Source organism: Microtus ochrogaster, unplaced genomic scaffold, assembly GCF_000317375.1.
Source record: "Microtus ochrogaster isolate Prairie Vole_2 unplaced genomic scaffold, MicOch1.0 UNK3, whole genome shotgun sequence".
Lineage (NCBI taxonomy): Eukaryota > Metazoa > Chordata > Mammalia > Rodentia > Cricetidae > Microtus > Microtus ochrogaster.
The window spans coordinates 16,770,030-16,795,215 of NW_004949101.1; the positions used below are offsets into that span (position 1 = coordinate 16,770,030).

General features: G+C 40.0%; 1 protein-coding gene across 2 annotated transcripts in view; it reads right to left on the reverse strand.

Annotated features, from left to right (window-relative positions):
* Positions 1 to 25,186, reverse strand: part of Atrn (attractin) — a 148,019-nt gene that overhangs the window by 71,686 nt on the left and 51,147 nt on the right. For both annotated transcript variants that reach the window (XM_005365595.2, XM_013353177.2), the window contains exons 7-14: positions 19,332 to 19,422; positions 18,160 to 18,403; positions 15,381 to 15,564; positions 14,257 to 14,411; positions 10,979 to 11,063; positions 4,158 to 4,378; positions 1,892 to 2,013; positions 1,032 to 1,170 (exon numbers count right to left, since the gene is read on the reverse strand). In XM_005365595.2, the coding sequence (XP_005365652.1) occupies positions 1,032 to 1,170; positions 1,892 to 2,013; positions 4,158 to 4,378; positions 10,979 to 11,063; positions 14,257 to 14,411; positions 15,381 to 15,564; positions 18,160 to 18,403; positions 19,332 to 19,422 (1,241 nt within the window). The remainder of the gene's footprint in view (positions 1 to 1,031; positions 1,171 to 1,891; positions 2,014 to 4,157; positions 4,379 to 10,978; positions 11,064 to 14,256; positions 14,412 to 15,380; positions 15,565 to 18,159; positions 18,404 to 19,331; positions 19,423 to 25,186) is intronic.

The window sequence follows — 25,186 nt, forward strand, 5'->3', positions numbered from 1 at the left end:
AAAAAAAAGAATGTGGTACCAGCAGTAAGACAAAATTACAGGCTTTCAAGGACTGAATTAGAAGTGCCTAAGTATTCTATTGGATATTAAAGTGTGATACACAGAACAAAATGGACAAAAAGCCTGCAGTGGTTTGAATAAGAATGACCCTCTTAGGCTCGTGTATGTGAATGCTTACATCAGGGAACGGCACTATTAGAGAAGGCTGGAGGTATAGCCTTACAGGAAAAGCTGTGGGCTTGTTAGAGGAGCTATTTCACTGGGGGTAGACTCTGAACTTTCAAAAGCCCACGCCAGGTCCCATCTCTATCACTCTCCCTATCACACTCTGCTATCACTCCAGCACCCGTCTGTGTGCTGCCAGGCTTCTGCCATGATAACAGCCTCTGAAACTATAGCCCCCAATTTAATGTTTCCTTTCATAAGAGTCGCCTTGGTAGTGGTGTCTCTTCACAGCAACAGAACATGGATTAAAATAAAGCCATTGGGCAAACTAAATAAAATCCTTTCAAAGAGTCCAGATACACAGCCTTAATCAAGCCTCAGATGTTGGAGAGCCATAGGAGCCCCCCTTCCAGGGTATCCTGATGAATCAAATATATCACAGAGGTTTAGTCAGGGCTAGCTGCTCTTAGTACCTAAAATTGTCACCCTGAATCTCAGCTGAAATAGTCAGGAATGAAGGTCACATCAGGAGAGGGGACTGATACAGAAATCCCTCCTCACTGAACTGTCAGGAAGTGATTCCTTATAGGGTCCTGACTGCTGCTGAGTTATCACAGCTTAAGGAGGGTCAGTGGGGCACCGTGTGTGATATTGATCTCAGCCACCGACCAATTCTCGGAACAGATGATGCTTCCATTTATTTCAAAGGCCGGCAGAATAAGTATGTGAGAACCGTATTTAAGTTAAAAACAAATAGAACATAATTCCTCTAAATAGTGAGAGAGCTAAATAGACAGAATATGCCTCTCTTTCCTAGGTTCACTCTAACCCCTCACTGAGGGTATCCCAGCGCAAGGCCTACCTACCAGGCAGGGCGATGCACTCCTGATTCCGGGGCTCCCACTGGCAGTTCTGGTCTAGGGCACAGCTCCTGCAGCTTGTTTTCTTATTGCAGTAGTACATGGGGTTGTCCTTGGGGCAATTGTCATACTTGGAAATGGAGAGCTAGAACACAGTGGAGAAGCGCTTTCGTTTATATTCACACAAAGAACTTGGTGAGGACTAATAGGGTCCTAAAGACAGTAACATAACCGAGGACGGTAACCATGGACACAGAAGGAGGGAGGGAGGGAGAGACACAGACAGAATTAGGTAGAATGAACAGGAAGTGGTACTGTAGTGGGAACACCATAGTGCATTCTCACTACCATGCCTTTAGCTGGCAAGGTAGCCCACCTTCACCACTTTCACCACCACACCTCATTCAACATTTACCTGTAAAATGTGCAAGTTTTTCAGTGCTCCCCCAACCCCCACCCACAACAGCAGTCTCAAGTTTGTATTTTATGAACTGCATTAAACTAGGAGAAAAACATGTCATGAATCATCAAAGACAATAAAAACTGGGTCACTTATCTTCTTTAGCCTATTATCACCTAAATTTAAAGTCACCGATGGTGAGCACAGACGTAATGCTGAGTCAGGATATAAGACAAAGACATTTTGTAAAACCCTTTTTCTGAATACTACACACAAACCTCAGTAGCTGGAGGACCGTTGGAATCAGAATGTATATAGCATCCCTTCCTTAAAGAAAACCTGAGCAATAGCAAAATTCAAATCTACATCCCATTTTAAAAATAAATCTGCTCGTTATTTACACTGTACCCAAACTCAACAAGCACCTTTTTCTGTCCTCTAAAATCCTTGAAAAACAGTTTCTGACCTGGCCTTCTGTGCAGCTGTGGTTCATAGGGACACAGTGATCATTGCACCAGTGGCAGTCATTGGTATTGGCTGTGCAGCTATAACAATCTGTGTGCTGGTCACATCTGTCATGGTCAAGGGCTATGGAGAAAAGAAAACCTCGTCAACTATGTGACAGTCTCTGTTGAGCAGAATCTGAGACAGAAAAGCTCCTAGCAATAGTTGGGAAGCAAATGTAGGGTCAAACTGGAAGGAAAAAAACATTGCCATGTTCAGGTTAAAATAAAACAGATATAAGCAGACAACCTGAAAAGTACTATTTTGTAACTATCCCCCTGAAAAGTGCACAGAAAGTAAAAAGCAAAGGTCTGTTAATTACTTTTGTAGCAATGCTAAGATATAATGGAAGATCTGGGCTTTGAATGCTCTTTTCTTTCTTTCTTTTTTTTTTTTTGGTTTTTCGAGACAGGGTTTCTCTGTGGCTTTGGTGCCCATCCCGGAACTAGCTCTTGTAGACCAGGCTGGCCTCAAACTCCCAGAGATCCACCTGCCTCTGCCTCCCGAGTGCTGGGATTAAAGGCGTGCGCCACCACCGCCCGGCTTTGAATGCTCTTTTCTTCTCAGGACAAATATTAACTAGCAATAGAATTAACACGACAAGCTGCCCAGAAGCCAAGGAAAGTAATACAAGAGACCAAGACATTCTTCCTAGCTACAAATACAAGGCACATCTGGGTGTGGGCATATCCAGTGCCCAAGAACCCCACAGGAAACACTTGCTAATTGTACTCTATACACATGTGAATTCAAGACTGTGGGTTTCAGAACTTCCACCTTTAAAGACCTGACATAATTCCCACTAATCCCCAAATGAGAAGTTACAAAGCCATGATGCCCCACGTACTAAACCATCTCAGAGACATGACACCAACAAGCAGGAAGAGAGGCCATTGGCCTAATGTCACAGAAACTCTCCTGGTAAATTTGTATCTTAGGCTGTTTTTCCTGCCAAGATCATTACAACAGGATTAGGTATACCCAGAAAGTGAGACATAACTAATGGGCTCATATGAACCATCTAAGAAATATATTTCCAATACACTAACATTTAAGTTGAATTTTTAAAATTGGTTATTCTATTGATTCTGTTTTGGAAAAGTTAGAACTCCTAACAGGTTCTGGTAATCTGTTTTCTATCAATGAACCAAAATTCCAATCAACAGAATGGTCTCATCCTGTTGCACAACTTTATTTGTCACATAACAGGAAAACAAAGGCAGTCTATCCAATATAACTCTCATGTTAACTCCAGCACCTGCCTGTGTCTTACTAGGTAAGTAATATAGTCTCATACTTTAAATTGACTGATACAAACAAACGATCTTGGAGGCACTCTTTCTATTTTTCCAAGGATTTTTATACATGTTACTTCACTGATTTGGTGAAGTAGTGCTTGAGGAAACCACTAAGCAAGTAGATAAGAGGCAAAAACAACAAGACCAGTTCAGGGGCTCGTGAAGCAGGGACCTTAGTGCATCTGTCATTCTGTATTGCTGTATCCAGCTAAAGGGGCTGGAAATACCTAGTGAGGACAGCAGCTCTACCACTGTTCTACCAGAACAATTTGCTGTACGTGATCCCCATTCTTATCCTTAACATTAGACCTTCATCAACAATACAGCAGCCAATAGCCTCATACAGTTCTTTTATTGTTGATGGTTTTGGCTTTTGTCTCAGCCTCTTGAGTATCTGGATTATAGGCATGTGCTACTATACCTGGCTCATTACATGTACTTTTAAAGTAAATCAACTAAACAAATAGAACAATCAGTCCCTTAGTTAGACTAGCCACATTTCAAGTTATCTGATAGCAGCAGATTGCTAGTGGCCACTACACTGAACAAAGAAAGCATGTACCATTTCCACCATCAGAATTTTCACAGGTAGGGCTGGTGGTACATGCCTATTATCCCAGCATTCAGGAGGCTGAGGAAGGAAGATCACAAGAAATTTGAGGCTAGTTTGAGCTATAAAACAAGACCCTGTTTCAAAAACCCAAAACCAAACCAAAATTCCACCAGAAAGCAATTGTAACCTGGAATTGTTACACAAAGCCTGTGTAACGTTGGAAAGCTTTATAACCTGCTAACAGCTTCCAGGAGTTGCAAGACTCATTAATAAGAAATAACCAGAGAATAAGGTGAACATAAAAGTGTATGGATATTAAGTTCCTTCACAAGTCAGATAAAATTAGATCTTTAAATTCTAAGTAGAAAAAAACATACTTCTTTTGGAAAAACACTCTGATTTTAACTTTTCTGTTTGTTCTTCAGTTGCCAACTCCCAGGAGGTACATTGAGACGACTGTGTGTCCCACAGACACCGGATCCCAGGTCCTGCTGCTACACAAGCTGCCTCACTGCGGTGGGCGTCACACTGCTCCGAGGTGAAGACTAAGATGTCACTGAGGAGGAGGCTGTTGAAGCCGCCAAACACGTACATGGTACTGAGAGGAAAGAGAGAAGGAATTTACTGAAAACACACACAACACATATATGACATAGGGCTGCTTGGTGTTGTTGGCTTTGAAATTTTTGAGACAGGTTTCACTGTGTAGCCCTTGCTAGTCTAGAACTTTCATAGACTCGACTGGCCCTTTCGTTGGGACCATCTTCCTGCTTCTGCCTCCCACATGCTAGGATCTTTATATACCTGTCTTAAACTTTTGACTGTCAGTCTTTAGAAAACTTGTAAATATTAAAAGTCCTCTGAGAAGACCAGTGAAATGGTTCAGCAGGTTAAGTACTTGCCACTGAACTGGACAATCTGAGTTCAATCCCTGAAACCATATAAAGGTGGAAGGAAAAAAGTGACTTCACAAAGTTGACCTCTGACTTCCATATGTGTGCTATACCACTCACATGCTGCCACCCACATTATAAATAAATAAATAATTTTAAGTGCTCTAAGAAATTATTTCAAAGCCTCAAAAACCATTACTATCATCCATTCTGTCAAATTTCATCTTCCATCCTGGTTTGTGGTCACTCAGAATAGTTTCAATAATCTATCTGCCAATGTGCTGCACATGGAAAATTAGTACACAGGGAAAGTGGCATTTTAAAAATATTTATTTTTAATTATATGTATATGTGTGTGTGTCCATGCAGATAGATGTCTACTGAGGTCAGAAGGTGTTATAGTCCCTGGAGCTGAAATGGCATCTTCTATTAGTAGGAAAAGATAAGATTCTGGGGGCTGAAGCTCACTCAGCAATCAAGAGCGACAGAGTTTGGTTCCTAGCACCCACAACAGGTAGCTCACAAACATCTACAACTCTAAGTTTCAGGAGACCTACCTCCTTCTTCTTTTCCCTGTGGGGACCCACATGCACACACGATTACACACACATACACAAAAAATAAAGAGAATAGAGAGTAAGAGAAAATTATTGATAGGAAAAATAGTTCTGAAGACTTTAGCCAACTGAGAAAGCAAGAATTCTATGCCAATGAATAACTGCTTAAGGTCTTTCCCTATTCCTTGATATAAGCACAACATTTTCTAGGAATCTTACAAGAAGCCCCATTTAAAGAAAAACCATGTCCTAAACCTCTAACAGTGCCTGGTTTTATCTTGCCAGTCTGTAATGGCATCTAATGCATCTCCAGTGTCACCTCTAACCTCAGTTATCAGAGAGAACAGACGAAGGGTCCCATAGAAACATGCTGCACAATAAAATCCTGAAACCTATATGCAGTCTGAAGTGTGGCTCTTTGTCTAGAAGCTGTACTCAGCTTTATTCTTGCCCTGAGCACTTTCCTTTTAAATCTCTGAACAGTCCGACTGTGCAACATACTGGCTAGTCCTGAGATTCCTTTTTGTATGGAAGCCATGAGTCCTGGGGTTGCCTGAGTCAAGGTCCATAAAAGACTAAAGGAATTCCATGGGTTAGATACTTCAATTAGTACGCAGGAAAAATTAATGCAGATGTCATTATGCATATGAAGAAAAAATTGATTTTCGTCACAGAGATGCAAATTAGAAGCACATTGTTGGGCTATTTGTAACCTATCAAACTGGCAAAGAAAAAAGTAACAAATGTTATATAATATTTGAATTGATGAGACTTCAGGGCAATAGGCTAACTCATAAACTGCTGCTGGGCATGTAAGATTGTAGAAATCCACATAAGGGATTCTGGCAACTATTGAAAACAAAGCTACACATTTATGCTTTTAAGCCTTAAGTCATTTATACAGTGCCACAGAGTGATCTTCAGTTTATATTGTTGGGTGTATGGATGGTGGAGGAGTGAGCAACGCAGAGAAAAATATATAGATTATGTAGCCATTTATCTTTTTTTTTTACATTTTTTATTGAGAAAAGGAAAAAAAAAACAAGTTTCCGCCTCCTCCCAGCCTCCCATTTCCCTCCCCCTCCTCCCACCCTTCTCCCCCTCCTCCCACCCTTCTCCCCCTCCCTCTCAGTCCAAAGAGCAGTCAGGGTTCCCTGCCCTGTGGAAGAATGGATGAAGAAAGTGTGGAATATATACACATTAGAGTACTACGCGACGGTAAAAAACAATGACTTCTCGAATTTTGCATGCAAATGGATGGAAATAGAAAACACTATACTGAGTGAGGTAACCCAGACCCAAAAAGATGAACATGGGATGTACTCACTCATAATTGGTTTCTAGCCATAAATAAGGGTCACGGAGTCTACAATTGGTGAACCTAAAAAAGCTAAGTAAGAAGGTGAACCCAAGGAAAAACATATAGTTATCCTCTTGGCTATGGGAAGTAGAAAAAATTGCCGGGGAGAAAATTGGGATCTTGGGGGTGGGGTGGGATGGGGGTAAGGGGAGATGGGGAGAGAAAAGGGAGAAGGGGAGGTGGGGGGGGAACTTGGGGAAAAAGGATGATTGGGATAAAGGAAGGTTGGATAGGGGAGCACGGAAGCACAATTCTTAGTTAAGGGAGCCACCTTAGGGTTGGCAAGAGACTTGAACCTAGAGTGGCTCCCAGGAGCCCAAGGCGATGTCCCCAGTTAGTTCCTTGGGCAGCTGAGGATAGGGAACCTGAAATGACCCTATCCTATAGCAATACTGACGAATATCTTGCATATCACCATTTATCTTTTTGGAGAAAAAAGGGTCTGACACACACATAATCTATTCCCCTTTACAAAAACAAGACACACAATATTTCTTTAACTTGCTTTTGCTTGATGGAGATAGGGTCTCACCTAGAACTCTATAGCCTAGACTGGCCTAAATCTTAGGACTTTCAACCTCGAAGAATTCCTCTTATCTCAGACACCTGCGTGCTGGGATGATAGGCATGAGCTACCCTGCTTGACCAACCTGTATTCTTAAAAGACCAATTTAGTGACAGTGGAAAAAACTAGGCCTTAGATTGTGTACTTAAAACTCACTCTTAGAAAAGCAGAATAAGTCTGAATTAGATGTTCTTCCCCAAGCTAAACAAACAAAACAAAACAATGCCCTACCATTTCCCTACTCCCTTTCATTCCTTCCCAAACTAGACCTTCCTAGAGAAAAATCTAATTTCATGTCTAGGTCAAGAAATACTTACAATGCATTTGTAACATGTACAGTAGAGACATACCAGGGTTGTCAGACTCAAGTGTTACTACAAAAAGATGCTCATTAGCTAGAGTTAAGAACTACACTAGAATGAAATGAAATACATCAAATATCTTTAAATCCAAGTTCATAATGACATTTGCCCTTCAAAAGAAACCTCCTCTGTTACCTCTGGACTCCAATAGGCAAGGAGCTCTCCCAATTCTCATGTCCTAGATCGCCAAGCAAATTTAATACTAATCCACAATGAAGAATCTGGTAACTCACTGCTCTGGTCTTCAACTTTTCTCTCCAAATCAACAAAGGACCAAACAAAGCATGGTGATTGTGTGGCTCTGTATTCATTACAATATCCGAAAACCAGACGATAACCAAAAAGAAAAACTCTAGGATTCGTTTTTGACCTCGCTACTGGCTCCTGAGTCTGCCACGAATCAAGTGGGTTCAGTTAATAAGCCAGCGGCTTCACCTGAGCACAGCTGGTGCCTCTACAGTTCTGAATACCTTAGGTACAGCTCTGGGAGGGAGGGAGAGCCTTCCAAGAGGCTTGGAGAAGGCAACTAGGATAAATGCTGCCTCTCCATTTAGAAGCCTCACAGTCTCACAGCCTTCTCTCCTTTGACTTCTCTTAAAACACAACTAGAACAATTAAGTCAGACATGGGTGATCAAGTTCTGCTTGCTAAATGATAACCAAGAGATCAAAGTTTCTCCTTCAGCAAATTATTTTATACAGTTAAACTGCAACCATGACCTTCTACCATTCCCCACCTCTTCCAATCCTGCCTGAAATTCAATACACCACAAGAATTACACAAAATAAAACACTGTAATCCAGAGAGTTATTCCTGATTTTGATTCATGGCTAAACTACACATTTATGACAAACTGTCAACTTCTCCGAGTTTGTGTAAAACTTACATCTGTTTTAACAGAAGCTTCACTCATTTGATATTATTAATTAGATATATATTAGTATACTTGCACCTAGCAAATGCCCACAGTGTGCCTAACCCTGTGCTAGGAGAGCACCAAGAACACACACATGAAGAGAGAAGACAGCCAGCCACCAGCAAGGCCAAGTGGCAGGTTTTGCCTGCCAGGTGAAAACCTCAAGAGGAACTTAGGACCTTTTCTGAGGGAAACAATCGGACTGCAATTCAAGATAACACTCAAGTTAACAAGATAGTAATTTAAAAATACTCCCACTTTAGTATCTATACATAGAATGGCCTTGCCACAAACCCTAAATACTTATAAAACATTAACTAATCATGTGATTAAATATATCACCTTTTCCCAATATCTAGCTTCTAAATGGTCAATTCTTCCCAATTCCAGAATATCATTTTTGTATTTTTCCTAATACAAGTAATTTAACCAAAAATTTGAAAACCTAAGCTAATATATAAACATTACAGTATTTAAATAGTTTTAGGGTTTACTTAACTTCGACTTTCGCTTTGTTTTCAAGATAGAGTTTCTCTGTGTAACAGCCCTAGCTGTCCTGGAAATCACTTTGTAGACCAGGCTGACCTCAAGCTCACAGAGATCCACCTGCATCTGCTTCACAGAGTACTGGGATTAAAAGTGTGTGTCACCACCACCTGGTAGGATTTATAAACCTTTGAACTTTAAAGGGGGAAGCAGAAAGCAGTAATAATTCATGGGATCTGCATGGTGATGCCGTAGATCAGCTGGCATTTAGAAGGTCATCCCACCAGAGATTTGTATATCCTGTGGAGGTTAAATTCCCAGTGCCTTGACTGGCTGGGCTGCCTCTAACTGCAGATTCCCCTGTGTGGTAGCATGCTCCCCTGCAGTGTGCTCCTCACATCGGGCACAGTTTTCCCATGTTCTCTTAGTAGGATGACTTTTCCCCAAACTGTGTATACCGGCATATAAAAAAGACAGTCAAACCTTTTGTCTCACACTGCAATTAAAAAAAACCAAAAAACTTAGAAGCCTGTTCTCTCTAACTAACCCCCTGACAGGATGATTTGGCCAGATGGAGGTCCTTGCGGAGACAGCACAGGAGGAACTTCACAGAGCAGAAGTGTGGGTGTCTGGCTCTGCTAGCTCTAAGTCCTTCAAAGATTCATGATGAATTGGGGCAGTATGGCAGGTGTCTGTCCTTGTTATGTCACAGTCCTTCAAGAAAGCAACAGCACCTGACTAACAATGTCTAGGTATTATTACTCACACTTAAGAAACATAAAATGATATACATATTCTTTGCCTTTTTCTTAGCTCTAGCAAAGGTTTAGTTTTCTCCCTTTATAACCTGTATTGGCTACCTTAAGAGATGACCGGAACCTCCCCATCCCTGCAACTAGCTGATAAGGTCTGCTATGTATTGTCAAAGAGTGCCTGTGTCCCTGAGAATTTTCCTTGTAATATTTTATTACTAACAAGTTGTTAATGAAAGGATGTGTACATTTCCTTGGAAATTTGTAACAGTGGAAGAAATAAGATTGGAAGAGTAAAGAATGTAGAAGGGGGGCACTGGAGAGATAGCTAGAGGCTAAGAGCACTGGCTGCTCTTTCAGAGGTCCTGAGTTCAATTCCCAGCAGTCACAGGATGGTTCACAGCCATCTATGATGAGATCTGGTGCCCTCTTCTGGTGTACAGGCATACATGCAGGCAGAATGCTATATACATAATAAATAAATCTTTTAAAAAAAGAATGTAGAAGGATAAAGAATGTAGGAAAATGAAGAAAAAGAAGAGAAAAGAATGTAGAGTAATTAGAACACAAATAAATTGGAACAGAGATGTGTAATAGAGAATTGGAATTGGAATTAGAATTGAGACAGAAAATTGAGAGCTAAGAAATTATAGACAATTAGGGCAAGAAAATTAGAATTAAAGCAGAACAATAGAGATATGACTGGAACTACAAACATGTGATCCTTTCCCTCAAATTAGAATCATCCTAAGATCCCTTTTGCTATGCCGAAGCAACCTAACCGAACCCTGGAAGAAAGTCAGCAGAGCAGGTCTCTGCTGGCTTCCAATAAATAATAGCAGCAAAATGAGAAAAGTTAACATCAGCAGGCTATTTAGTTTCTCAAACTTTAAAGCTCACTTTAAAGTGAACAAGTAAAGTGATCATTCTGTGTGTCCTTTATGGTAAAGGCTGCATCTGAGGAAGGCACAGTGCTGGGATCGGAACTCTGCCAGGTAAGAAATCTACTACTGGGCTACAGTCCCAGTCCTCTGACTAGACTAAGCTTGCCTGGGGCAGATGGACAAGGAGCTCTACTTGTCAGAAAGGTGTCCCTAAGCACACACTTTGACGCAGAGCAGACTTGAAACTCGTTATGTCTCCACAATCTCTTTGGCCCTGTTCCTTTTACCGTATCCTGTACTTAAACTGACCTCTCTCCTTTTTTCTCCCCAAACCTCTTACCATTCAGATACAACTTTTAGAAAATTGATATAAAAAAGAATATAAGATGTAAGACAGTAACACAACCTTAGCTTTCTAGTTACCTGTTGTGCAAGACTGCTGAGTGGCCAAATCTGTTGACATCATGGTGGAGATCAGGTCTGGGAAGCACTGACCATCGGTCACAAGCTAAGGGCAAGAAAAACACATTTCAGAAAAGATTGTCATTTGTAGTCAACAGGAACTGACAGTCTTCAGAAAGAAGAATGCAGGCCAGGTGTGGTGGCATAACCTTTGATCCCAGCACTCAGGAGGCAGAGGCAGGAGGATCTCTGTGAGTTCAAGCCAGCCTGTCTGCACAGTGAGCTCCAGACAGTCAGAACTACAAAAAGAAACTCTGTCTCAAAAAAAAAAAAAAGACAGAAAGAAAAGAAACAAAGAATGCAGCAAACAGCCTTATAAAATATGCTTTTCTTACTTTTTAGTTATACTATTAAGTGTAAAGGACCAGCATTTCAAGGCATGAAATAAAAGCACTGCACAGAGATACTTCAATGAATGTATGTAACTCCCACAGCAACCCCTGTGATTGTTACTGCTCTACTGTCTTCCTTTTTACCCACCAGAATGTCTGCTTTAGTCTTGAATTTTTTCTCTTTGTGGTGCTAGGGATCAGACCCAGGGCCATGTGTATGGCAAGTAAGCACCCTACTGCTGAGGTGCGTCTCCAGCCCGCCAAGGTATTTTCTAATTTAAAATTTTTAATGCAGCTGGGCAGTGGTGACTCACACTGTTAATTCCAGCACTTGAGAGACACAGGTAGGTGATCTCTGTGAGTTCGAGGCCAGCCTGGTATAGAGAGCAGATTCTAGGAGAGCCAGGGCAATACAGAGAAACTTGTCTTGAAAAACCAAAAATAAATAAGCAAATAAATAAAGTTTAATGCTGGGCATGAAGTCCACACCTCTAATCCTAGCACTAGGGGAGGTGAAGACAGGAGGATAAGGAGCTCAAGGTGAGCCTCAATTACAACTACACAGCAACTCTGAGACTTCAAACAGTAAAATCTTGTCTCAACACACACACACACACACACACACACACAGAAAAGGGGGAAAAGGCAATTTTATAGTCAATGAAGCTTAAGTTGGCAAAACACAAGGGTTCACAAATTTTTTATTTTTGTTTGTTTTTGAAGACAGGATTTCTCTGTGTAGCTCTAGCTGTCCTGGAATTTGCTCTGTAGACCAGGTTGGCCTCCAACTCAGAAATCTACCTGCCTCTGCCTCCCAAGTGTTGGAATTAAAAGCGTGCACCACCATGCCAGGTTCACAACTGTTTTCTAGTTGTCTCTATACTGAATTGTTTAATCTTAACCATGGGAAAATAAAGGTGGAAAATAAAAACAATTCTATTAAACCTTATGTAATGCCTCGTCTTTCCCTGGTTCCCTCAGATCTCCTGATTTTCCCTCTGCATGGCTCTTGCTCCAGTTTCTCTGGTGGATGGTCACGTCAACTGCCACTGCAGAACCTGCTCATGTTCACTGTCCCACTCTGAAGACAATAAATGCAGGCTCTCAATCCAGCCACACCTTCACTCAGCTTCAACAGCAACAGCCTTCCTGCTAAACCTCAACCCTATCTTCCTCACAGGGAGAACAGACCCTACCTAGTCAACCTTGCCTCTTTCTCTGGGACCACTGTATAGTAAGAGTCCTGGTCCTCTTATCTCCTCCCCCAGAGATCCTTCCTCTAACTCATTAGTTTTTGACCTCTGTCCTTACAGCCTCCAACCACCCTGCAGCTTTCACCACAGCATGCCCAAGGCTATTATTTCTGTCTTCCCAGCACCTGCTCATTTCTCTGCTTCCTCAACTTGAAGGAAAATTGACTTAATGACATCATTCTCAACTTAAAAGCTCAGTGGCGGGCTGGAGAAATGGCTCAGAGGTTAAGAACACTGACTGTTCTTCCAGAGGTCCTAATTAAATTCTCAGCAACATTGCGGTTCACAATCATCTATAATGAGATCTGATGACTTCTTCTGGCATGCAGGCATAAATACAGTCAGAACACTATATATATAATGAATCTTTAAAAAAAAAAAAGCTCAGTGTCTAGCACAGCCATATCTACTAAAGAACAAAGACCTAGGGCTAGCAAGATGGCTTGGCAGTTAAGAACACTCACTGCGCAGCTCCAGAGGATTTGGGTGTAGTTCCAGCGCCCACATCTCAGCTCATAACTATCTGTAATTCCAGTTCCAAAGACCCCAATGCCTACTTTTGGCCTCCATGGACACTGAACACACAGTGTACTTAACATACATGTAGGCAAAATACTCATACATATAAAATAAAAATAAACAAGATTTTTAAAAATGAACACCTGACCTAGACTAGTCAAAATCACAGAGACGATCAGAAGAATGTGATTTCAAGAGGCTGGAGTGAGGATGAAGAGAGGAACTATTATTTAAGGGCATGAAGACGGATGGTGATACAGCATGAATATACTTAGCTCACTTAAACCACTTATGACGCTAAGGTGGTGAGTGTTATTATGTGCATTTTGCCACAATAAGATAATTTTTAAAATGAACATCTAGCCAGGTGTGGTGGTACACACCTTTAATCTTAGCTCTCAGGAGGCAGGGGCATGAGTGTCTCTCTGAGTTCAAGATCAGCTTGAATACGTAATAAGCTCCAGGCGAAAGCAAAAACAAAAGAATATCTGATGGTATTTATATAAACGAACATTAGATGTTTATTTTCCAGGAATAAATCAACACTGCCCCCTTCTGGTCACAGATACATCCACATCAAAAGCATGTGGAAGACAGGTTTCTAGAAAATGGCACATAGCTAATGCATACCTCATCAAACTTAATATGACGCTTGTGGTTACAACTACACACTACTTCTACGTAAGGCAGTTATAAGAAAGGAGATACCAGTTAAATCAGTCTTTAAAAAAAGAATCCAAGCAATTAACAAAAATGATTTTAAAAAGAATTTAATGCAGTTTAATGTAAAGTAATGATTTTCAAAAAATGTATAATCTTACTCAAATAAATATAATTCTACTACTTGGGACTTCTTTATTTTTTAATTTTATTTACTCATTTTTTTTTTCATTCACGTTTTTTAGGACATGGTATCTCTGTGTAGCTCTAGCTGTTACGGAATTTGATCTGTTGACCAGACTGGCCTCCAACTCAGAGATCCACTGCATCCCAAGTGCTGGGATTAAAGGTGTGCACCACTACTACTACCTGACTGGACTTCTTCCAAATAGAGCAATTATTTAACATCAATCCTCAATGCTGCTCACAGGCAAAGAAAATACACCTGAAGCTAAAACATCTTTGGAAAACTTACCAATGTCATAGGCCATGAAGTCCGAGGAGAAGCATTTGGCGCCATGGCTCATGGATGTGTCATTGTGTGTGTTCCCTCCAAACACCAGCATGGTTCCACTCACTATCACAGCTGTATGCAAGTAACGGAAAAATCGGCTGTCCTTAAGAATGGTCCTTTTGAGTTTATTTAGAAATAATAAATACAAGGTTAGTTTTAGAAGAATACTTATCTATCTGCCAATTTACATGTATAACTTTATAACTTCGGCATCAAATGTGCAAAACCCCTATATATAAGCCATTTACTTAAAAAATTCATAAAAGTCTGTAAGAATTTTAGGAAACTATAAGAAACCTAAAGTGATCACACCCTATGGCTCTATAATTCCAGTTTCCAGGTAAAAATTATGTAAAATTACAGATCAAAATTTATGCTTAATATTTTATTAGTAAGGCAAAAGCTAGAGATCAGACCTTCAATTGTATAGGCTGAGAGGTGCGCAGCCACTGAGGACAGTGGTCTCCATGACAATGAAAATTACACCCACAGCACAGTCTCTGATGCATGCTGAGAGACAGTAAGCGGTGGGGGGGGGGGCAGAGGTGGAAACCCATGTTTTATAATTATTTCACAACTCAAATTTAATTACATTTGCTAAAAGTACAGGCTGCACTACAACTCAGAGTGAGGGAAATTATCAGGTCTGAGCTCATCCTGTTTGACGTTTCAAAGGATAAAACCAGCAAAGGATCCCAACAATGGCACTTTGGTCTTCAAGACAAAAGTTACAGTATATTGACTGATGATGGTGCAGACCACTCATGTGTAAAGCCCTGGGTTTGATCCCCCAACACCAAAAAGGAAAAAAAGAAAGGACATGGTTTTTAAGTCTGTATAAAATCAGCACAACTCTACTTCTGAGAATTCTGGAGAGAGGAATCTATAGTAGAATTCAGTGGATGAGAACTGGAATCGGTCTACAACACTAAGCACTTTCTAACTATCCTAACAAAAGAAAAGCTGACAGACAGAAACAAAATAAATACTAGGCACTTTTTACTGTATTTATTTCCTAACTTTGTTACACACAATGCTGGACAGACTCTAGGCCACCAAGAGAAAGCTCTAGGAAAAGCACCCACCACATCTGGGTATCCACATCGTATCTGTAGAGGTCATCTGCAAGCCGGTATTTATTGGCACTGAAAGCCTTGTAGCCACCATGAACATACAGGGCCTTGGTCCTGTGATCATAAACACTGCTATGACCATAGCCCCCTTGCACAAGAGCTCCCTGGGTATGCAGTATACTCCATGTGTTCCTTTCTGGAAAAGAAAAGAAAAAAAACAGTTAAAGTCAATGTTGCAGTCTCCTCTTCTTACTAAACATTAAATAATTTAAACTATTTAAACATTAGTTTAAAGTCTAAACAGGTTAGAGCAAAAGAAGGAAGTTCAGGCTACACTTTCATCTTATTTATAATGAAGGGCAGCTAGCCAGGCCTGGCCAGTGCAGGCCTAGAGTCCCAGGTACTAGGTAAATGAGGCAGGTGGATGACAAGTTCAAGGCCTGCCACAACACCTTAGTAAGACCTCATCTCAAAAGAAAAGGTTCTGGGGACATACCTTAGTGGCAGTGTTGGTCTAACACAAGGACCTTGGGTTCAATCCCCAGTACAATTAAAAAAAGGAGGAGGAAGAAGGATTATTATTAGAGAGCATAGTAAAACACAATGATATGAAAGAAGTGGTGTTAGGGGGCACTGGATGACAAATGTTTAAGTAGTGGAAAATGGGGTGTGGGAAAAAGGAGGAACAAGAGCTGGGTTAATGAAAACTAAGGATACATGGAGAAACCTTAAAAAAGCCTGTAAGGTTTTTGTTAACTCAAAATCTCAGTGCCAGTCACAGGCTACCTCCCTACAGGTTACTACTCTAAGAGGTATCTGAAATAATATAGGCTATTGCCATGCTTTTGGTTGCTCACTATAACTACATGGTAGAATCTTACTGCTGAAGACACTACATATTTTGGTTGTAGGATATGAAGAACCAATCTTGAACAGACCAAGAAATGCCATCCTTGCTGGCTAGCTGTTACAGTAAGGTATAAGCTACCGATGGAAAGAAGCTATTTATGGTCTTACCCAATGCTGGACCCTGAATTCTACAATACTGACTTGAAAAGCAAAGATGTACCCCCTGATGCAATAGTGACAAGACCATCAAAGGTGAGTAACCACCAATCTCTTTTTTTTTATTGAGAAAAGGAAAAAAAAACAAGTTTCCACCTCCTCCCAGCCTCCCATTTCCCTCCCCCCCCCACCCCCTTCTCCCCCTCCTCCCACCCTCTCCCCCTCCCCCTACTCCTCTCCCCCTCCCTCTCCAGCACCAATCTCTTAAATTAGATTTGAGGGCTACTCCACAGGAGGGAATTCATGCCTGATACAGTAAGCATGACCAAAACTCATGTCTAAGGAAGTCATAGACTAAAGAGAACATATAGATTTGGTTTTTCTAAAGTCATATTGTCAAATGCTCTCTGAATAATCGTTGTGTTTATGTAGTGAAATCTGTGCTACTCTGAGCTGTGGTCAAAGAAGCTTCTTAATGCCGGGGGTGGGTGTTGGGGTGTAGGGGTGGCGCACGCCTTTAATCCCAGCACTCGGGAGGCAGAGGCAAGTGGATCTCTGTGAGTTCGAGGCCAGCCTGGTCTACAAGAGCTAGTTCCAGGACAGGCTTCAAAAGAAGAGGAGGAGGAAGAAGAGGAGGAAGAGGAGGAGGAGGAGGAGGAGGAGGAGGAGCAGCAGCAGCAGCAGCAGCAGCAGCAGCAGCAGCAGCAGCAGCAGCAGCAGCAGCTTCTTATTGTAATGGGCAGTGGTTAGTTCAAAGTGCTGAGAATAAGTGGTGGAGTGCTCAGACGCAGAAGGGTATGTATCAACCTCTGCCCCAAGACTCAGGGAACATCTTGGAAAGAAGGTAAGAGCCTGAAGATAAAGAAAACGTCTGTGAAATGCTGTCCTTTGAGCATGACATGGCTGTTGCACACAGAACTCACAGCAGCTGTGGTTACCTGCACAGGAACTACACAAAACCAAGCAAGTTAAAAACTCCAGAATCTAGCAGGGAGGAGTTGCCAAAACCCCTCCTACAACTGAGAAACTCCTGGCAGTAGAAGGTTGCTCTGGTCTTAAGCAGGAAGAGTCATTTTTCCTTAGGGTTACTATTATATGGTTCGTGTCCCAGTGGATGACCCCCACAACTATGCATATGGGCTGCATTAACTGGACTCAGTATGTTAGCCCTCAAAAGGAGGGTATACGTCTGGGAAGGAGGCGTGTTGGGAAGAAGATTAGGGTAGATGGATGGAGAAATCCAACATACATTGGATACATATATAAAACTTTCAAAGAACAAATTTTTAAAGATTCAGATTTCTCTCAAATCAACATTTAATTCCCTATGATCTTCAGTGATTCTTTACAATTTTCAGATATATTTTAATGATCTTTAGATGTACTTTATAGGACTACTTTATTTAAATTTCAATTCTCACACTCCTATATACAATGAAAAACAATACAATTAAACCCAAGGAAAGATTATACCCTAAGGTAAAATAACACTAAAGGACTATCCAAAAATTATTTTAGTGTGCTTATTATTGTTTTTCATTATGCTTATTTTGGTACCTAAAGCATTTAGTGCTATCTCTGGCTATCTCTGGCAAACTGACAGTAACAAATATTTGTTACACAGGAACATCAACAACCTGAATCTTACCAGTTACATACTGATATTAACTACTTCAAGGCAAAGTACTGGATCAAGGTTAGGCTGAATTTTTAAACTGTCCAAATAATAAGGGTAGGGTTTTTAATGGGATATTCATGGTGCAATCACTAGAAAAAATGTACATACCTAAGTCATACTCCTGCACAACACTTATATATCCATAGAGTGGGCAATGACCAAAGATGACCAACATGACCACACGGCCCGTTGCCAGTGTAACAATGTGTGCAGAGTGCCCAACTACTGCATACTGCTCCTTGGCTTTGGGTGTTAGCAATACCCATGATTCATTATGAATATGAAATACTCTCAACTCATTGGTCACGTTCCCCGTTGAATCGATTTTTCCTCCATACATGTAGATTTTATCCTACAAGAAAGATGTAAACAGGATTTTAAAAATCATTAAAAATTCAAATCTAGAGCTGGAGAAATGGTGTAGCAGTTAAGAGCGGTTGCTGCTCTTAGAGAAGACCAGGGTTTGGTTCCTAGAACCCACATGGTAACTGACAACCAGCTGTATATAACTCCACTTCCTGGGGTTCTTATGCCCTCCTCTTTTGGCCTCTGGTGAAACAGCATGCACAGACACACAAGCAGACAAACTACCCATACACATAAAATAGAAATAAATATTTTTTAAAAAATAATATCTGAGAACAGAAAAAGACTGGCTTACAACCTCATTATTATTCTTAGCTTAAGAAGTATGAGAAAAATGTACTTTTCAGTGAATATATAATATATATGATTTATTTTGTTGATGATATGGTTTCTTTGTGTAACAGACCTGGCTGCCCTGGAACTAGCTCTTATAGAGCAGGCTGACCTCAAACTCACAGAGATCTACCTGCCTCTGCTTCCCCCCTAGTGCTGAAATTAAAGGTGTGTGCCACCAATGCCTGGCAAAATCACATTCTTTATCTCTCTAAAACACCTTCTTCACATGAATTGTGTTACAGAATTAAATTACTTGAAAAATAAAGTTGCCTTATCCTACAACATATGCACAGAAACAAGGAAATAAAAAAGATGACTCAGTCATATTGCAATGTGGCTAAACTTGCTAATAGGCATGGGGTTCGCTGACACTTTGTAACCTTCATTCTTAACCACTTGGCACTGTAATCATAGTATCCCAGTATAATACCACAGATTAAAATAGTTCCAACTTTAATTTCCAATTACCCCCACCACACCAAAGTTTATACCAATTAAAACCAAAGCTGAAGACTCAACGACATAAAGAAACAGGAAGAGTTGGATTTCTTGCATGGTAAAGAGTTGAGATAGTTTACCTTATGTAATGCCAAAGAATGACCATATCTTACAACCACACTGTTCACGGAATGGTTTAATGGAAGCCATTCCCTAGAAGTCAGGTCATACCTACAAAATAAACAGACCATATTTTCACCCAAACAACAAAACAGAACATCTTGTATTCTTCTATTTATGATACAATCCAGTTCAAAGATTTTCAATAAACAACCAGGGATATAGGGAGGTAGGTACATGCTATTCTCGAAAGCATACTTTATATCTGGGCCCACTGAGCATGTGATAACTCACAACGGGGAGGCCGACTACACAACCCTTGGATACAGACATCTACTTGGAGCTTCTGTAGCCTCCTGCCAACCTCTTCTATATAACAATCTAAGCCATGGAGTTTCTGCTATGAAGGGACTTAATAGCTCACAATAACTTCTACTCATTAATGACAAACTGAAGGCAAGTACCAACAAGGGGATAATAACTAAAAGAAAATATCTGAGCAGGTATGGCTCAGTGAGTAAAAGTGCTTGCTGCACAAGCCAGGCCACCTGAATTCTATCACTGGGACCCACACAGTGGAAAAAGAGAACTAACATGTGTACGCATAAGCATGCACGCACACTGGGGAGACCTGGAGGGAGTAAGGGAGAATTTGGGGTAGATATCAAGATTATATGTGTATGAAATTTTCAAAGAATAAATATTTTAATATCAGTATTTCTTTTGATTTAATCAATTGTTCAAGAAAGCTAAAATACAAAATAAAAATACTTGTAGAGCTGGAGTGATGATGGCTCAGTGGGAAAAATACCTGCTGAGCAATCATGAGAGTCTAACTTCAGATCCTTAGCACTCCTATAAAAGCCAGGTGTGGAGTCACCTCTCTGCAACTCCAATCACAGTGGTGGAAGGGTGTGGGCAGGTCCCATGGGACTGGCCAGTCAGTCTATCCAAAAGTATGAGTTCTAAGTTAAGTGACAGATCCTGTCTCAAACCAGAAAAGTGCCAAACAACAAACAGAGACACCTGATGTTGGCCTCTGGCCTCCATTCATGCACAAGTGTACAGACTCATATAGTTGTGTGCCCCCAACAGAAATAAGTTATAGTCCTGACTGCACCTCATGCTTATTCATATACTACTGAGTAATCACAATCAATTAAAACAGTCATTTTTTTAAAAAAGAAAACCCACTGTGGTCGTTTGAGAATGGCCCCCATGGGTTCACATATTTGAGTACTTCATCTCCAATTGGTGGAACTGTTTGGGAAGAATTAGAATGTATGGCCTTGTTGGAGGAGGTGTCACTCAGAGCGTGTTTTGAGGTTAAGACTTTCCCAGTGTGCTCTTTTTCTCTCCCTCTTTTGAATCAAAATGTGAGCTCTCAGTTTTTCTTGCCACCATGCTTTTATGCTGCATCACAGACTCTAATCCTCGAAAAGTTCAATTAAGTGTTTTCTTTAACAAGTCATCTTGGTTATGGCATTTTAACCACAGAAAAAGAAAAGTAACTAAGACAATTCCCCTACTGCTATTATAAAATGCATGAAAAAATACAATCAGTACAATAAATAAGCTAAAATGTTTAAGGATGACGTTGACACTCCATCACCCAGAAATAAATACTAACAGTAAGGAAATATTATTACAAACATCTTACTATACATTTACAGACAGAAGACTGACAAAATACATATATACAAAGGGGCAAAAGCTTAAATTAAATTTTAAAAAGTTTTAATGTTTATAAAATTGAAAAGAAATCAAAGCACAAAGAGAAACCAATGTCACTGTTTCTTTGTTACCTTAAGTAAATGTTTCTTATGTTTACCCATATAATCTAAGTTTAGGGAAAAAAAAACTGGGAATGAAGAGATGATTTGGGGGCTAAGAGTGCTTGTTCCAGAGGAGCAAGGTTTGGTTCTCAGGTACTGAGCAGTTTATAACTGCCTATAACTATAGCTCCAAAGGATCTGACACCTTCTCTGGCTCCAACGGCAACTACACTCAGGTTTCATACACACACAGTGACTATACACATAAATAAAAATAAAAGAATATAAGACTAGATTTACTGTTGGGCACTGTGGCTGTGCCTGTAATCCCAGTAGCAGAAGGCTGAAGCAGGAAGAGTGCAGTGAGTTCTTGGCCCATACAGGCTACAAAGTGAATTGCAGGCCAGCTTGAAAAAATATTGTAAGACCCTGCTTCAAAAACTAAACAGGTCTGTGAGGCAGTATAGTGCCAGAGTGTTAGTTGCCTAATACTGGGCACCACCACCGAAAAGAAAAACAAAAAACAAAAGAACAAGGGCTGACATGGTGGCAAATGCCTTTAATACTAGCACTCAGGAGGCAGAAGCAGATGTATCTCAGTGATTCTATATAATTCCAGGCCAGTCAGGGCAGAAGGGAGATCCTGTCTGTGTGGGGAGGAGGGGGACCAACCAACCAACCACCACTAACAAAACCCAATACAAGGGCTGGTAAGAAGGCTCAGTTGTGTAAAGGTACTTGCTTCCAAACATGAAAACTTGAATTCAATCCCTAGAACCCACATAGTGGAAAGAGAAACCCAACTCTCAAACACTGTCCTCTGCATGCCAGCACATAAAAGCAACAAAAATAGGAAAGAGGTTTATCAAAACATGCTAGTAAAAAGGAAACAAATGTCTATTGAAATTGATTAATAAATTGTTGTTATTAATAAATAAGTTGTATAGATAACAAAAACATCAAAAAACATTCGAGAAACATCTCAAAATAAATCTCTAAAATAATGCTAAGCTAAAGAAGCAATATGCAGAGCATCTTTAATATCAGCACTCAGGAGGCAGAGGCAGGTGCCAGCCTGGTCTACAGAGCATGCTCCAGGCCAGACAGAGCCACATAGTTAGACACTGTCTAAAACAAACAAAGGAAGCAATGCACTGAATATAATTTTTATAAAGACTAAACATAATGTCTGTTGATGAAGCTTTGTGTTAGAGAATATCTCAAGATAAGCAAACAGATTCATAAAAGTATGAATTACTAGGACTACCACATTTTTACATCTATTTAAAGCAAGTGACACTAACATCAGGACCATGATTGTCTCTGAGCAGAACATAAGGCCTTCGTCTGCACTTGGGAACTTTTATTTCCTGACATAGACAGAGGAGAATGAACTGGCATTTGTTAGCTTTTTTTCTCTGAACTTTTTCTTCTTAGTATATACCATTTGAAGCAAACTTATAATTAATTTAAATGGAAACATCTATTAAGTGTGACTAACACATAAATTGGTATTTAACTTGCATATTTTGGAATATTTATTTTAAAAGTAGATAAAAATTATTTCAATTTGTTCTGATAATTACTATTCACTGCTTTTATCAAACTATGTAATTAACACAATCACTCACTGAAGTTTCAGCAGTATATACTATGTAGTTTAGGGTCTGTTAGCTCTCTGCTTTGAAGCCGAAACCTCTAGTACTCACATTCCCAATCCCATTTCTTCTCCTAGTTTTGCTCTACAACTTGCAGTGTCCATGTTCCTAACATTCACATCCCATTTTGAAACTTTAATCCCACAAATTTCGTACCGAGCCTGTGTACAAGCTGAAGCCTCATCACAGTCCTCCTACTATGACTTCTTCAGCTTTTCCACTCTTTATTGGTTAGATTTCACTGTCAAGTGATGTTTTGGTTTTGAGACACCACCAGAACCCAGTGATTCTAAGACAGCAAGATCTGAACATTCCAACACAGCTGAAGCATAAGAAAATGACCTTACATAAACTTATGAAGATGATAGAGGCCCTTACAGAGGAAATGAAAAATTCTCTCAGAGAAATCAAGGAAAAGACAAACAAAAAAATGAAAAACAAAATCAATAAATTCCTCCAAGAGCCCCCCTCCCAAAATAATCTAACATGTGAAGAAAACATTGGAATTGGAAAGGAAGAAGTCAAACTTTCACTATTTGCAGATATGATAGTATACACAAGTGACCCCTGGGAGCTCCTGGTAAAATTCTACAGCCAATAAATACCTTCATTAATGTGGCTGGATACAAGAATAGTCTTGTATTCTTCTTATATAAAAATGATAAATGGGCTAAGAAAGAAATCAGGGAAACAACATCCTTTACAAAAGCCACAAGTAATATAAAATATCTGTGAGTAACTAACTGTAAGCAAACAAGTGAAACACCTGTTTGACAAAAACTTTAAGTCTTCGAAGAAAGAAATTAGAGAAGATATCAGAAGATGGAAAGATCTCCCATGCTCATGGATAGGTAGGATTAACATAGTAAAAATGGCAATCTTACCAAAAGCAATCTACAGATTCAATGCAATCCCCATCAAAATTCCAAAACAATTAATTCACAGACCTCAAAAGAACAATACTCAACTTCATATGGAAAAATAAAAAAAAAAACCAGTATAGATAAAACAATTATGAACAATAAGGGAACTTTTGGAGGCATCATCATCCCTGGATTTCAAACAATAGTAATAAAAACCTTATGGTATTGGCATAAAAAAAGACAGGTGGATCAATGGAATAGAATTGAAAACCCTGATGCAAATCCACACACCTATGAACACCTGATTTTTTTTTTTTACAAAGAAGTCAAAATTATACAACAGAAAAAGCATCTGCAACAAATGGTGCCAGTATAACTGGATGTCAACATGTAAAAGAACACAAATAGATCCATATCTATCACCTTGTACAACACTCAAGCCCAAAAGGACCAAGGATCTAAACATAAGTCCAATTAACTGAACCTAATAGAAGAGGAAGTGGGAAGTACCCATGAACACATTGGCACAGAAGACAACTTTATGAATAGAACACCAATTTTACAAATACTGAGATCAACAATTAATAAATAGGACTTCATTAAACTGAAAAGCTTCTGTAAAGCAAAAGACACTATCAAAAGGACAAAACAGCAGCTTAGAGAATGGGGAAAGATCTTCACCAACCCCACATCCGACAAAGGGCTGATCTCTAAAATATATAAAGAACTCAAGAAACTAGACATCAAAATACCAAATAATCCAATTTAAAAATGGAGTACAGATCTAAACAGAGAATTCTCAACAGAAGAATCTAACATGGTCAAGATACACTCAAGAATTGTTCAACATCCTTAGCCACCATGGAAATACAAATCAAAATAACTCTGAGATACCATCTTACACCTGCCAGAAGAGATAAGATCAAAACCACTGATGACATCTTATGCTGGAGCAGATGTGGAGTAATTGAACACTACTCCACTGCTGGTGGGAATACAAACTTATACGGCCACTTTGGAAACTGATACAACAGTTTCTTGGAAAATTGTTAATTTACCTCAAGATCCAGCTATACCAATATTGGGCATATACCCAAAAGATGCTCAACCATACCACAAGAGCACTTGCTCAGCTATGTTCATAGCAGCATTACTTGTAACAGTCAGAACCTGGAAACAATTTAGATGTCCTTCAACCAAAGAAAGGATAAAGAAAATGTGGTACATTTACACAATGGAATATTACTCATCTGTAAAAAAAAAATGAAATTTGCAGGCAAACAGATGGAACTTGATAAAAAAAAATCATCCTGAGTGAGGTAACCCAGACCCAGAGAGACAAACATGGTGTGTACTCACTCACAAATGGATATTAGCTGTACAGTAAAGGATACCATGCTATCATCCACAACCCCAGAGACTAGGTAACAAAAAAGGCCCAAACAGGGATGCATGGATTTCCTAGGGAAAGATAAAAAGAAGAGATCCCCTGCTGGATGGTGGTGACTACACCTTTAATCCCAGCAGGGAGTCTGCATGGAACTGACCTAGGCCCTCTACATGTGTGACAGTTGTGTAG